This window comes from Castor canadensis, chromosome 1 (genome assembly GCF_047511655.1).
Source record: "Castor canadensis chromosome 1, mCasCan1.hap1v2, whole genome shotgun sequence".
NCBI lineage: Eukaryota > Metazoa > Chordata > Mammalia > Rodentia > Castoridae > Castor > Castor canadensis.
In genome coordinates this window covers 149,838,136-149,853,721 of record NC_133386.1, presented here as the reverse complement: position 1 = coordinate 149,853,721, position 15,586 = coordinate 149,838,136, and the positions used below count along the sequence as shown (strand labels likewise).

Here is a 15,586-nt window from a genome sequence, read left to right as displayed (position 1 = left end):
CAATTCCAGGGCCCACATTTGACTTCTTGCCACTTATTGGCTGCTATGTCTCCCTGTATAAAATGATGCCAAAGGATCCAGATAGCCAACTTTAAAGAGAACCTCTGCCTCCCCAGGCCTCTCCTTCCCAGGGGATCCAATCATTAGGACCAGTTTCCACTTGGGGATGGGGATGCTGACCTCCCATGTGTGGAGAGGAAATGTTCATACAGAAGTTGAGGGATCCCACAGCATCCTTGAACACCAGGGCTGCCTGATGGGCTGAACATGGTAGACACTCCCAGGGAGGTCAGGGAGTAACTGACTCAGGCCTCCCAGAAAGCTGCTTCTGCTCTTGCTGATGGGGCACAACAGGAACTTTGAAAATTGGTCTCACTTCAATTCTAATCCTGGTGTCATTACTCTCTCCTATAGTGGAGGGGTGGGGCTGCCTTGGCAAGCCCCAGCTGCGTCATACTCCATGGTGATAAAGCACCTTTGACCTGTTGTCTGGGTTATGGGAAGCAGAGGACTTAGAGAGCCCCTTAGTCAGGTCTTAAAGGGTGGTAAATGTCAGTACTAAGCAGTAAGTTCAAAACAAGATCATAGATTTAGGGGCTAAAGAACAGAAGCAAGAGCCCGAGATGGGGCTTGTGGACTCAGGGAAGCAGATGTCCAGGAGAAGCACGGGGAGCCAGTTGGGAGCACTTCCAAGATGAGTAGAGGCTGCATGTGGCTCTGTGAATCCAGGATGGGCCTGCAAGATGTGTGGGTCTAGCAAAAGGGAACAGCACACAGGGGACTCATAACTCATGTCCCTGTGCCTTCCTGTCTGTCGGACTTTTGACATATGCTTAAGCTGTCTCAATAAGAGTAATAGTTAACATTCCTTCAGCACTCACTGGGGACTAGACACTAAGCACTTGGCATATATTCAGTTATTTAATCCTACAACTGTATGTGACCTGAACCATTACCCTGACTTTATAGGTGAGGAAACCGAAGCACAGAGAAGATAAGAAATGTGTCTAAGGTGTTCCTGTTAGCTATTACTCACAAAATTCCCTTTCATACTTTTAATGATGGGAGGATGTCAGAAGTGGCTTCCTGGAAGAAGGCCAGGGTCAAGACTGAGATGTGAAAGTCTGGGGCGTGTCTTCCTCCCAACCCCCTCTCATGTTAAAAATGCCAAGACCTATACTGTGCCTGGCAGGACCCTTGTCACTTTCCTTTGCCAGGCTTCTGACCCAGAGGGGCACAGAATGGCTTCCTTTCCCCCTTCCCTCCTTCAAGCTGACAGGCAGAGAGAGGCCTTGAGGTGTAGTTAGGAAGGGTGGCTCCATATATGCTAGAGAGGAATAGCTGTGGCTTCCATGCTCAGGCCAGGTGGAGAACAGGCTTTACTGGGGTGAGATGGGGTTCGTGGCCTAAGACTGCAGGGTCTTTAGGAATCACATTAGAGCCTCTGAGGGTTACTCCCTGCTGCTTTCAGCTAGGCCTGCTAGGTTTCTGGAGTTCGGCTTCCTCCTAGAGACTGTGAATGGAACAGTTCAAGAAGTTGGTTCTGGGGCACAGGAGTGGGGCAAGACTGGTGGCTTTTCAGAAGACAGGATTTAACCTGAAATGTTCCGAGTCTATAGGAGCTTGCTCCATTTAGGAGTGAAGGTGTTCCGGAGAAAGGGTATGGCGTGCGTTCGATGGTGGTCATCAAAACCTGGGCCATGTTAGGCCCTCAGTTGGGTGTGGCTGGATCCTGGAGGGCATGGTGGGGAGCAGCTGGACAAGAGTCTGGGAGGGACAAAGGGCCAGGTCATGTGGGAGGTGAGGACATTCAACCCTAGGGCATGTTTAGGTCTGGACTTTCAAAAACCCCCTCTTCTAGGGATTGTAGAACTGAATTAGATGAGAAAATTCTAGAAAGGGGAGTAGATAAGATGAAGACTTAGCAGAACACTGAGATACAGTGTGAAAGTTTAACCTTTCTGTCCTCACTGCCATGACCCTAGGACCCTCAGAGTTCTGCCCTGCCCCGAAGGCCAACTCTCAAGGCAGGGTCTGAGGCTGAGCCAGGGACTTTGGCGGTATGGGCTGGGCAGAGCATGTTGGTAGGTGTAGCTCGAGTCCTGTGAAAGGTAGATTTGCTGCTTCACCTTCCTGTAAGAGGAGGGTAGGTAGTGGCCTCTGGGCTGTCCAGGAAGTTACAGTCCAGCAGGTGCCTGAAGCTCTGAGGACTTGGCATCACCCAGATGTGAGTGTTTCCGATGGAAGTAGGCAACCAGCCCCTTCAGAGGCCTTGCTCCTCCAAGGCACTGGACTCAGAGTGATCGCCTGTCAGTGATCCTCAACCTCGAGGCAAAGACACCTTAAAATCCAGCTCCTTCCTTCCCTCATTTCAGGGTATGGCTTTGAACAGACAGCCCCACAGGATTCCTGCTTGAATGGATGTGGCAAAAAACAAAGCAGGCAGCACTGGGGTGTGGTGCTCTGGAGCCTGGACAGTCTTCAGCAACTTTAGTGCATGTCTAATTAAAACTCCCACAGTGCTTTGGCAAGCACATTGTTGATCCCTCTGCCAAAGGGAACTGTTTGGAAGTAATGCTTTTAAATTCCTAATGTGCAAACCCAGAGCAGCCACTCTCGTTTGTTATTTAATAATTAACACATGTGCAATTTTTGCTTAATGCGTAATGATTGATATTTATCAAGCAACCTAGAATCAGTCAGTCCTCAAGCCCTCATTGATGAGGGGCGGCCGTTCACAATACTAAAGGAAGTCTGGAGTCTCTTAAATGATTAAAGTCTTGCACTTGGGCTAATTTTCTTGCAACAGGTTTTAATCTTTGCAGTCACATAGGGATCCCACCAACCAGAATATTCTGCTGTAGAAGTTGGGCTGGGAGGAGTTTTCAAGTCTCCTTTTTGGTTGCACATTATGCATTATTTACCCTCCTGAGGACCACATTTAAGCTCTCCAGACCCTCAGACTGAATTTCAAAATAATCTAGTATGATTCACCTACCAAAAAAAAAAAAAAAAAAAGCAGGCATTTGCACATCTCCGTGTTCTATCTCATACCCTGATTTTTTCTGTTTAACAAATAAAATGCCTCTCCTCTAACCCCTGCAAGCTATTCTGAATTTCCAGTGCTTCAGGCTCAACCAACACAGTGTTGGTTACTGACATCCTGAAGCCACATTTGATGAAAATATTCCATGGCAACACTGATGTACAGGGCTCTGATGAGCAGTTTTCTGAAGATGAATGCTCTTTCCTTCAGTTGTTCATCAAACATTTATTGAGCACAGGGGTTTGGCAGGAGTGACACAGATATGAGTCACACGAGGCCTCTGCCCTCGAGGAGCTCATAGGCATGTAAACACACAACAAAACAGGCTGATGAAAGCACAAACAGAGGGGGCATGCAGTGTTCTGGGAGCCCAGAGTGACTGGCTCTGTCTGCCTATTTAGGGACAGCTTCACATGTGTGGCTTGTTTGATCTGAATCTTGAAAGTTATGGAGACTGTTCCCAGGCACAGTAAGGGAGAACAATGTCCCAAGTTAGTGACTCTGCTTAGGCAAAGGCATGTAAGCACAGAGGGTATTTGAGGAATATGAATTCACTGTTTGGTGTGGATAGAAAATACAGTCTGTATGAGGGAGATAAAACCACAGAATCACATGGGGGAAGTTCATTGCAGTTGTTAAAGACATACCAAAAAGTTTGGCCTTTACCTTAAAGCAAAGGGAGCGACTATGGAGGTTCTTAAGCTGTAGATTTCTGTGTTGGTCCATTTTTTTTTCATTACTATAATGAAATACCTGAGGCTATATTCTTATTTAGCTCATAGTTCTGGAGATTAAAGGACATGACACTGATTATCAGCTCAGCTCTGGTGAAGGCCTCATGAAGAATGGGATCCCCATGGCAAGAGACAGAAAGCTCAAGCTCTCATGCAAGAGAGGAAGAGATCACATTTTGAGATGGAAATACTCAAAGCTCAGGTTCTCTCTTTTATAACAACTTGCTCTCATGAGAATTAACTCAAGGTCCCAGAAGAGCTACCTTAATCCTTCAGAAGACAAGGCACTCAGTGACCTGAGATCCTCTACTAGGCCCCACCTCTTAAAGGTCCCACCACCCCAACACTACCATGCTGAGGAGGACCCAGCCCCTGATATGTGAACACTTGGGAAGCAAACCACATCCAAATGACAGTAATCCCCTCGATGGGAATTGCCTGTTTAAGACCAGAACAATCTCCTTGGCAGCGTCATGGAGGATGGCTTGGGAGGGAAGTGACTGGAGATAGAGAAGTGAACTAAGGAGGAAGCTGGCCCATCATACCCTGGAGAAAGGGGAGAACTTGGTAGCCATGAGGATGGAGCCAAGTAGCAGTTGGGGAGAATGCTGAAAGACTTCACTGGTCTGTTGGACACAGTGTTGGATTAAGTGATAGTTGGTAGTTGGAAGGTTGGTAATCTAGGTCTACCCCTAGCTCTGGGTTTGAAGAACAGTTGGGAGTTTGCCAGCATTGTTGCCCATCTCTAAATAGCCAACATTTTCCATGTCAGCAACGTTTGAACCTCACTGATACAAGTGGTAGCAGTTTTTCCTTCTGTGATTTTTCTAACTTGTGACTCTCCAGAGATTAAGGAATTTTCAGAGCTGGGAGTATGGCTCAAGTGGTAGAGCACCTGCCTAGCAAGTACAAGGTCATGATCTCTAACCCTAGTACCCATCAAAAAAAAAAAAAGAATTTTCAAAACAGACTACTAGTATTGCAAATTCTTGTGCATTAAGTGTATGTCTTTCAATCTTCTGAGAGTTCCGTTCATCCTGGTATTTGGAGAACTCTGGGATTCCATGATGCAGTGTTAGTGGAAGAGACATTTGATCCATGTCCCCTGGACCAGTAGAGAGAGAGGAAAGGCAGAAAATATTAAGTGACTATGGCAAAGAACTTGATGGGAGTACACTAGTAGGGTCAAGCAGTGGGCTGCCCCTTAATGGTAAGGAGTCTCCCCTCCCTCATCACCTCCATGATTTCCAATGGTTGTGCAAGTGCTGGAGAAGTCCCCTCCTCAGAGAAGCTATGGAAAGGACTCCATCAAGGGTTATGATGTGGGTCCTCCAAGCTCCAACTTCTGCATGGCCTGTCTATACATTCAAATGCACCTCAGAAGGAACGAGGCCTGTTTAGGAACAGACAGCCCTCTGGAGGTCCTGAGCTCTACCTTCTAGTATCTGAAGGGCTGCTTTGTGCAAGGCCACAGAGGCTTGTCCCATGTAGCTCTGAGCAGGTCCAGAGCAGGGAAATCAAGGGTGTTTTACGGGGCTGCTCTCTCCCTGCCAGGTTGGGAGGGGCCTGTCTCAGGGATCAACAGCTGTCCATCATAGGTTCAGCTCTGCCTAGAGTTGGACTGGGTGGTTTTAAGAGCTTGCCTGGAATTCTCTACTTCTAAGCTCCCAAAGTTAGACTGCAAACCTTGAGAAGGTTTTTTTTTTTCCACCTCCAAGTCCCACTAGGCCAGCCCAAATACAAAGAAACATGAGCTTGAGAATGAACTGAACTCCTTATGCGAGGGTCTTCATCACAGTTCATAGAATCGCTTACGCATTATTCCTGCCCCCTCTTCTATCAGGACTGTGCCTCATACTTTGGCATCGACCACCCAAGGGAAAGCCCAATACTGGAGACACCCAGTGTGCTGTGGATCAAATGAAGGAGTCCTTTTAAATATGTTTTTTACAAAGCTTAGTTTCTGGGCTCCTGTATACCAGGTCTTGAGCTAGAGCTAGACTTGTAGAAAGCCCAAAGATAAGCACAACCTGCCTCTATTGATTGTTCTTAGATGCATCCATGATCACTGTGAAAAAATTTTATTTAAACATGCACTTCTTCCTGTAGCTTCAGATTTGGGGGAGGGAGGTAAGGAGGGAGAACTATTTTATACTAAACAAATATGCATACTGTATGGAGTAGCATACATATTTGTATGAATATCTTTAAAAACAGGAGGATTTGACAGAATGTTAGGATAGTCAGACTATTTCACACTGCCCCCGGCTCTGGTTGAGAGTACACAGGCACAGGGTAGTCTGCACACCTCAGGCCTGTGTTGCTTCGTTCTCAGAGCTGCATTTGTGCATTTTCCTAATGGGCAATGTCAAGTACAGCGACAGAGATGTCTGCTAATGCCAGGAAAGAAGAGTTATTTGGAGTGTAGGGACACTGCCTGGAAGAGAGTGGAGCCCAGAGCCAAGACTGCCTATTGAGGGACAGTCAGCTCTGACTTATGGAGTCTAATTTGATAATTCAATACAGGTTGAGTAACCCACGCAAAAAAAAAAAAAAGAAAAAACAAAACACCTATTTGCAGAGCACATTTCCCAAGGAGCACCACTAATCCTGCCAAAGAATTCCCCCACATGCAGGGAGGAGCAGCCCTTGACTTTCTCCTGCTCCAATCCCCAAGTGCTGTCACCAAGCTCAACTGCGAGAAACTTTTGTGCTGAAAAGAAAAGGCTGTAATCGGGTATTTCATTATGGCTCTGAAATAAAGCAGCTTTTCATTTTCATGTCATAGGAAGGGACAAATGTGCAATTGTCCAGTTATGAAGAACTGACAAGGCTTTGTTTGAACTCTGGATGTTTTTTTAGTTATTTTTTGATTATAGCAGTCAGCACCTTCCCTTTTCCTTCTCATCTCCCAAAGATCAGGAACAGGACCAGGAGAGAGGGATCAAATACCCAGAACTGGATGAGATTTTAAAATGTGCACATTTTTTTTTTATTATTCATATGTGCATACAAGGCTTGGGTCATTTCTCCCCCCTGCCCCCACCCCCTCCCTTACCATCCACTCCACCCCCTCCCTCTCCCCCCCACCCCCTCAATTCCCAGCAGAAACTATTTTGCCCTTATTTCTAATTTTGTTGAAGAGAGAGTATAAGCCATAATAGGAAGGAACAAGGGTTTTTGCTGGTTGAGATAAGGATAGCTATACAGGGAGTTGACTCATTGATTTCCTGTGTGTGTATGTGTTACCTTCTAGGTTAATTCTTTTTGATCTACCCTTTTCTCTAGTTCCTGGTCCCCTTTTCCTATTGGCCTCAGTTGCTTTTAAGGTATCTGCTTTAGTTTCTCTGTGTTAAGGGCAACAAATGCTAGCTAATTTTTTTAGGTGTCTTACCTATCCTCACCCCTCCCTTGTGTGCTCTCGCTTTTATCATGTGCTCAAAGTCCAATCCCCTTGTTGTGTTTACCCTTGATCTAATGTCCACATATGAGGGAGAACATACGATTTTTGGTCTTTTGGGCCAGGCTAACCTCACTCAGAATGATGTTCTCCAATTCCATCCATTTACCAGCGAATGATAACATTTCGTTCTTCTTCGTGGCTGCATAAAATTCCATTGTGTATAGATACCACATTTTCTTAATCCTAAAATGTGCACATTTATATGGTGTTTATTATGCACTACTTTAACTTTTTGTAAATGTTACTTAATAACCATGACAGTGTTATAAGCCACTTACTAAAATTATCCCCATTTCACAGATGAGAAAACTAGGGCACAGAGAGATTAAATAATTTGTTAAAAGTCAGACCTAGGAATTCAGCCTACCTCATGATGGCTTTGTTTTGCATCTAGAAAACCATTTGGTTGTTGCATTGGGAGTTTGGGGATAAGGTCTTCCTGCCAAGTCAGGCTCAGGTGTGTGTGAACTGGCCAGATCCCTGCCTCATCACCAAATTCTTTCTACCGACATTTTGACTCCATGACCCTTCTCCACCTACCCTTGTGATGCCATATTGCCATTACCCCATCTCCATATTATGGACCCTCACATTGAGTCCCAGGTAGAATCTCTCTCAGGCACAGATGAGTCCCCTTTAAAAAAGAAAACACCAGTGCCTATTGACTAGATCAGGTATTGAATATTCATAATGCAGAAAGACCACTTTACTCTACAAAAGAAGACTTAATCTTAGGGTTTTTTTAACTAGCCCTAACATCCCACCCATGCTTTGAAGTACTTGATTACTAATCATTAACTACTTAACCTGGAAACTTCTCAGCTCGCTGTGCTTAAAGCTGTAGACCCACGGGGCTGCTTGTCCATAGAAAATTAATTAGCAAGGAAGGTGGAATAGTAGTTGAGATATAAACAAAGAAGTCTGCAGAATACAGGAACACACACACACACACACACACTCACAGGGTCTCCTCGTGAGCACCTGAACTGCAAGTGAGACCTGCCTGAACTCAGCCTAGGTATCTCAGTAGCTTCACCTAGGGCATGACTGCTAGGTCCATGCCTTTCCTGAAAGAGGGTGATGCCTCCTGTGTAGTCCTCCATGGGTGATCTCACACCAGCATGGCCAGTGCAAAGCACCTAGGAACTTTAAAAGGAGCATTTTCCAACCCCATCCCAGACCTATGGAGTCAGAAATGAGGACAGTGGTCTACACTTTCCCAAACCTCCAGGTGACTCCACTCTCCAATCCATTTACCCAGCCTATGTCCCCAGAAGGAGCAAGGTTAGTTTGGTACTAGCTAGTCCACACCTAGTTGCCGCTAATACACACTTGGGGAAATCAAGGCAGGAAGGTGCTTGACAGGACAGTAACCTCTGTGCCCAAGTATCTCATGGGCCATGGCTTCCACATGCCCATAGTCAGTCCTCTGTTCTGAAACACGAATCGAGTATTCTGCCAATGAGAAGACAGAAGCCCAGAGTGGCTTGGCTGCTTCCGGGGTTACATGGCCATGACCTGGAAAAGAGTGGTGTGTTCATTGCTTCTGCTCAGGTCCTTCTCAGTCACCCCTCCAGAGGGGCTCAGATTGAGGCTGGGGCTGGAAACCCAGCTCCAGGAATTATTATTAGCATTCTTTTTTTTTTTTCAGCACTGTGGTTTGAACTTAGGGCTTCATGCTTGCTAGAAAAGCATTCTACCACTTGAGTCACTCCACCAGCAATTATTAGCATTTTAAATTCTATACATTCAATTTTTAATTTTTTTTTTTTTACTGCTGGTTCCATATTTAATTTGGTTTCGATTCCAATTAAGCTCTCTGTGTGCTGCAGCTTCTCTCCTGCCAGGTTTAATTGCCCTTATTTAAATTCTTTAATTAAAAGTATTGTGTATTTCTAGATCTGTACTCGTAAGTATTACACAAATAATTTAGACGACTGGACTTGCAAACCAAGTGATAGTGCCCTGCACAGAGGGGAAGGGCAGTCAGGGGTCTCCGCATCCAACCCTAGTCCGAGTTGTGGGACTGGCCAAGGCTATGGGGCTGGGCCCTGGGGGTTAGCACAAGTCTGCTGACAGGTGTCCCTGCATCCTGCCTTCCTCTATCCAACACTCTATCCAACTTAGCACCCAGAGTGGCTTGGTTAACAAGTCAGCAATGACTATGCTGCCACTCAGGTTAAAACCAAAGCTTGTTCAATGACCCCCAAGGAACCAGCTGGCCCCACCCTAACTCTTTGGGCCTCAACTTCTCCCTTTTTTCCATGTCTGCTCTGCTCCTTCACACTCACCTCCTGGAGATCCCTGATCACCCCAAACCCACTACTGGTACAGGAGTTTAGCACAGGCACAGGGCTCCCCCAGCCAGCCCCTGGACTTTCTCCTCTTCTCTGCCATGTCTTTGCTCCATCCTCACCTTTGATTGAGGATCTCCATGACTGCCTGTCACAGCTGCTGCCTGCCCCTTGTTCCCACCACTCCCAGGTTCCTTCTCAGCTCCACACTTTTGTGCACAGCCTATCACCTCCTATCACACTATGAAATTTCTTACCTGCTCTCCCTCCTAGAGCACAGCCCCCACAAAACCAAAGACCTTTTCTTGTTCAGTTGCTCATGCATCAAGGCAGCTGAGGAGTGTGCCTAGCATACAGTGGACACTCATTAAATGTTTGCCAGGTGGATGGAAGGAAGAATGAATCTTATCACTGCAGAGAGCCCTCAAAGTGTACCCAGCATTGGGTACCACTAGCTACCTCATTCTGGTCCACTACATTGGAGATGGGCATGGGGTGGGATAGGCGGTGGCATGGCACTGTTCCAGTGGGGAACAGTGAAGAGAAGAGGGAAGATCCCTTGAGCTCCCAGCCTTGCTCTACTGCTCACTGACCAAGGGACGCTGGACAAGTCTCCCAACCTCTCTGAGCTTTCGTCTCCAGTTCTATAAAATAGGAATTCACCTCTCAGGGCTATGTGAGGAATATGTGAGATTGGGCCTGGAAAACACTGGGCATTTGCTAGGCAAATGGTAAATAACCACCAACCACCATAACTTTATAGCTTTAGTTTAGAGTCTACAAGTAAAAGTACAGACAGTAACAACCCTGGGCCGCTCACAAGGAAGGCACTGGGGGAACACACCAGGAAGGCACTGGGGGGAGGAAAAGGCTTCTTTGCAAGTTTGGTGGCAGGAATTCTCCCAGAGAGAGGGAGAGCTCAGTGTTTGTTCAGTGAGAGAGGTGGAGGTCTGAGGAGGAAAGTGCTGGTGGCTCTACCACCAAAGGGGGCCTGGATCTTTGCTCCACACCCTAGATGTGGACCCAGTGAGTATCCAGTTACCCTGCTAGAGAAGACTCTCTTCTTTCACCTCTGTGAAGGAACTCTGGGCCTCAGATGCTGGCCTTCCAGGCAGGCCTAGATACTCTCATTGACTTACGTCTCCTCGAGCCACCCCAACCCTGCTCTTGGCCTTCATCCATTTCTTCCACATCCTCCTAGAAGGCCACGCTGGCTATTTCTGACCCAGGGAGACACACTTCCTGCCTGTAGGATGCAGAGGGTGTGGGGGGTAGGCTAGAGGGCCTGGGAAGTGTCAGCCTTGAGTCTTTGAAGAACCTTTTACTTTTCAGAGACCTCTGCTCCCTCCTCCCTATCTTGCCTTGGCAAGGTGCCCAAGGAAGGCAGGCACAGCGGGCTGAGAATGTGCCCAGGAGGCTAGTGGGAAGGAGGGGGCTGCAGTCACCTCTGGCTTGGACTCGATTCTCCAGTGGTTCAAGGGATGTGAAGCAGTCTCACTGATGGCAAGGCCTGGTCTGGGCCATGCGGACATGCTGAGCAGTCAGAATCTTTAGCAGAGTGGGTGGATGGAGCACAAAGTCCAGTCCCCCTTCTATTTTCTGTGTACTTTTGCTGGAGCCCCCAGGTCAATGCCAGAACCACCTCCCATCCATTTGCTGTTTCATATCTGATAAAGAAGTTTTCCATCAGATTCCTGCTCATCCCAAGAATCAGGACAGAAACTATCCTGTGGCCCTATAGACTGAAAGAAGAAGTGGGAAATCTTACCCCAGACACCATGCTGACATCAGCAGAGGAGTCCTAGATCTGTACTGTTCCCTTTCAGCCTCAGGCCTTACATACAGCCACAGAGGGACTTCAAGCTGGGCTGGTTTCACTCTCCCTGCCTGAGCCCTGCTCCCAGCCTCCTCTGGCAGCACACATGACTGAGGTGGCAGGGCTGTTGGAGGGGCCAGGAGAGGTTAGCTACAAGTCTGTTTAAAAAGCATCAATGACATGACCCAGCATCAGTGTGAGCAGATGTGCTCAGGTCTTGGGGCCACAAGGCTGACACAGAGCTTATGGGAATCTGGGTCGGCAGAGCGATGAACTGGCTTTTCTTGGAGCAAGTGTCACAAGGGACGCCTCTGGTGCCAAAAGACCTGCCTTTGAGAGACAGGATGGGGACCAAGGGGGGACTGCAGGTTCTGAAAGTGAGGTTGTGGCCCTCATTCTGAGGCTAGTTCTGAAAACATGAAGAAACTGGAGCTTGTCCAAAGGAAGCCAACAGGGTGGGAAAACAAGGTGTAGGGAAAATTGAACCTACAAAAGTATAGGATTAAAGGATGCAGAGGGAAAACAGATGTAGTAGGGAGGGCCTTTGAGCCTTAGTAGACATCCTGAGACAAGAGTTTAATTCGGCAGAAGGAGGATGCTCTGAAGGCAGAGAAGCTGGGGAAGAAGGGGCTCGTGGGTAGGTTGAGTTCTTCCCTCCTGAGATGCTAAGAAGAGTCCAATGGCCCCACATCTGAGTACAGAGGCCGTTTTTCCTGCAGATGAGAGAGGACTGACATTCAGGTCTCTAACACAGGGATTCCAGTGCCTTTCTGAACCTTGTCTGGGGTCACTCCTTGTTCAGCCCTCAGAGCCTGCACCTGTGGCTGTGCTGTGGACCCAGAGGAGCACTGGTCTCACCTCCATTTTGTTCTGCCATCTTTCTGCTATTGGGGCAGGGAGTGACTGCTCTTCTCAGGGCAGAATCTGGGGTGTAGGGTGCAGGAGGGACCCTGATCTATTCACTTGGATGTTTCTGAAATAGTTTGTGTGATCTGCTGGGCTGTCTCCCACACAGCTGAATTGTCCCACCCTGACACACATACCTGCACCCACCCTGTCCCTCTGCCTTCAGCTTCTCAAATTCCTTTCTTCAACTGCTTCTCAAAGCCCCCTTCTAAGGGAGCTCCAGCTCTTACTTTATAGACTAACACACACAGAGAAAGAACCATATAAAATACATGTGTAACTCAACATTTAAAAAAAGTAAATGCCTAGGTCACCAGTACCAGATCAAGAGACAGCCACTCACAGCACACCAGAAGCCCCCTTCTTATCTCCTGCCAATCACCTTCTCACTCTCTTTTCCCCAGAGGGAACCACCATCCTGACATAAGCACCTTGGTTTTATTTTGCCTGTTTAGGAATTTTTTATAAATAAAATTATGCTGTATTCTTTTGTCCAACATTGTATTTAAGACTTACTCTTTTTTTGTTTTGAGACAGTGTGTCTATATGTAGCTCAGAATGCCCTCAGACTCACCATCCTCCTTCATCAGCCTCTCAAATACCAGGATTACAGACATGTACCACTATGCTTGGTGTTGTGAGATTTATTATTCTTCAGAATAACTTTAATTTGTTCTCATTGCTGTATAGTATTTCTTTCCATGAATGTACCACAAGTTATTTATCCATTCTTCTTCTGTTTGGATTGTTTCCTGCTTGCAGCTTTTACACAAGGTGTTTCAGGAAACATTCAAGTGCATGTCTTTGGTGCACACACTCCTGCTACATAGCAGCCTAGGCATAGAGTTGTTGAATCACAGGAAATGTATGTTCAGCTGTGGCAGATATTGCCAGTTTCCTGGGTAGTTGTGAGAACTGTTTTTGTGCTCTTTTGAGATGTCTGTGGTTACCCTGGGGATGGTTGTGACCGACTCAAGATGATTTCAGTACAGAAGAGGTTCACCATCTCCCTCTCCCACAGTGCACTGCCTGCTGTGGAGAAGGCACAGGACAAAGAGTGCCAAGCTTGTTGGCTGCACTGAAGGAGTGCGGGTGGCATTTGGGGTGGGTGGTGGAAAAGGCTCCCTGGAGGAAATAGGGAGCAAGAGCTAGACTTAGAAACATGGCTATAGCTTAGCCTGCTCCAGAAGCATGGAGGACCCCAGGTTCAGGGCGAGCTTGTTCACAATTCAGGAGCCCTGACATAATTAATGCAGAAAACGGCAAGGAGTTTGGCACAGCTGTAGCAAAAGGATTGGAGCTGGGGAGGAGTCAGAGATGAGGCTAGAGAAAAATGCAAAGCCTGGCCACGAAGGCCTTCCATGCTGCACTGAGTCACTTGGTCCTTGTCCTCCAGGCCCAAAGTGCACTTAGAAAGATCTCTCTTCCTTAGGAGGCTGATGCAGTTGCCCAGGTGAGAAATGTTGGTGGTCCAAACTACAGCAATTGTGATAGGAGAGGGACAAGGGGACTGTCATAAAACCAGAGGGAGGTGAAACTGGCAGGATATCAAGGAGAAGGGTGAATAAATGGACATGTCCAGGTTCTCCACACAAATATCTGGTCACAGCCAAGATAGGAGACAGGGAGTAGATTCTGGGGGAAAAGGTGAGTTTGTGTGTACTCAGGGGCCCACTCCTCAGGACCACGCCCACCCAGAAATTCCACTTGCTTAGGAGGCAAGTCCAGCTGAGCATAACTCTGATGGTAGCATAGATGGTCAGACACCCCTGGCCAAGGGCCCCAACCCCTTGTAGGAGCAAGGAGCTCCCTACAAACAAAAACAAGGTGGGGGGGGGTTATTTTGGTCCTGTAGGGCTGCTTTGAGGAACAGAACATCACTTCCTTCAAGGGACTTTGGAACAAAACTGAGTATTCATGACTACAGAACATTCTGGAACATCAATAGCATTGCAGGAACATGCATTTCCAAGGCTCAGGGAGCCTGATGGCCTAAAAGACATATATCCAAGAGCCTGGCTTTTGTGCACAGGTCCAGCTGGGGAGCGTGTGCACAAATGCAGGCTGATCACTGGCTGGCCCAGCCTCGAGCAGAGCAGCTATAGGAGCAAACCAGCATGCCGTAGCCAACCCAGGTAGACAGAAGTCGGGGCAGGGAGGTCTCTGCCCTGACAAAGAAGTAGGGCACTGTGAGGAAACTAAGGCACGTGTTCAGTCTTCACAGGGGGACCAGCACAGGAGAGCTTGAGGGGCCAAGCCACACCAGCCCCTGGACTCTCTGTGTCTGTCTCAGTTGCTTCTCTGACTTCACTTCTGCCTGGCTCCTAGGGAGGCCCCATCCAGAACCGCAAGTCCAAGCGCTGCTTGGAGCTGCAGGAGAACAGCGACATGGAGTTTGGCTTCCAGCTGGTGCTGCAGAAGTGCTCGGGCCAGCACTGGAGCATCACTAATGTCCTGCGGAGCCTGGCATCCTGACCCACAGAGCTGCTGCCAGCCACCCCTTTGCTACTGTGTAGCACCTGCTGCAACTGTTGCCTGCTGTCCACGTGGGGTTGTTTGGAGTCTGGGGGAGCCAGGTTAGGGGGCCCTCCAAAGAGCTTTTTATTTCCTATTCAATTTTCATGGAGTTTATAGAAAGATGCTGAATGGTGGGTGAAGGTATATCCTAAACTATTTTGCAACTGTAAATAGGGGATAAGTGGAAAATATTTATAACTGACAATAAAATACAATTGATTAAGAAAAGGGATTTTGTGCTCATCTGGGGCCCCATGGAGACTAATGCCCAGCTCCTCTGAACTTGGAATTCTTATAGCCAAAGGCATGTCCTCGGTTGCCGTTCCTACTTCAAGTCCCTGAGAAAGGAGGCTTTAAAATCCCTGCAAACAGTGGGGCTTTTTATGCAAGTTGCCAGCTTGCTTTGTGAGGCCCAAATGCAGGGGGCAGGGCACAAGGCCTTCAGGCTCCAACCCAGAAGGAAGGTCCTTCCCTGCTCTTTCCATGCCTGCTCCTGGCAGGGGCAACTTTCTCCCAGAAGACAGCCTCAGCTCTCCCTCCCTGGAGAAACCACCATTGCTTATCTGCCACTGGAGCATCATCTGCTGGACTTCAGGCTATACTGCCCTCTCCTGAGGTCACCAAGTCACCTCTTTACCTCCCCATGCTGTCCACTGCCAAGGGCCTCAGCACTGACACTTGCCTATGTCCACTTGATAACGTCACTTTGATGCCTCCCATGAGTCACGGTATATTAGTTTCCTGAGGCTGCTCTAACACAATATCCCACACCAGGTGGCTTAAAATGACAGAAAAATATTATTTCACTGT

The 15,586-nt window shown here is 47.6% G+C and overlaps 1 protein-coding gene across 4 annotated transcripts in view; it reads left to right on the top strand.

Moving 5' to 3' along the window:
• The window catches only part of Galnt18 (polypeptide N-acetylgalactosaminyltransferase 18), a 322,267-nt gene extending 307,269 nt beyond the window's left edge, over positions 1–14,998 (top strand). For 2 of the 4 annotated variants that reach the window (XM_074041438.1, XM_074041447.1), the window contains one exon: positions 14,588–14,998. In XM_074041438.1, the coding sequence (XP_073897539.1) occupies positions 14,588–14,734 (147 nt within the window). In that variant the 3' untranslated portion in view covers positions 14,735–14,998. The remainder of the gene's footprint in view (positions 1–14,587) is intronic. The other 2 variants (XM_074041433.1, XM_074041454.1) reach the window with 1 other exon arrangement.
• The last annotated feature ends 588 nt before the right edge of the window (positions 14,999–15,586 follow it).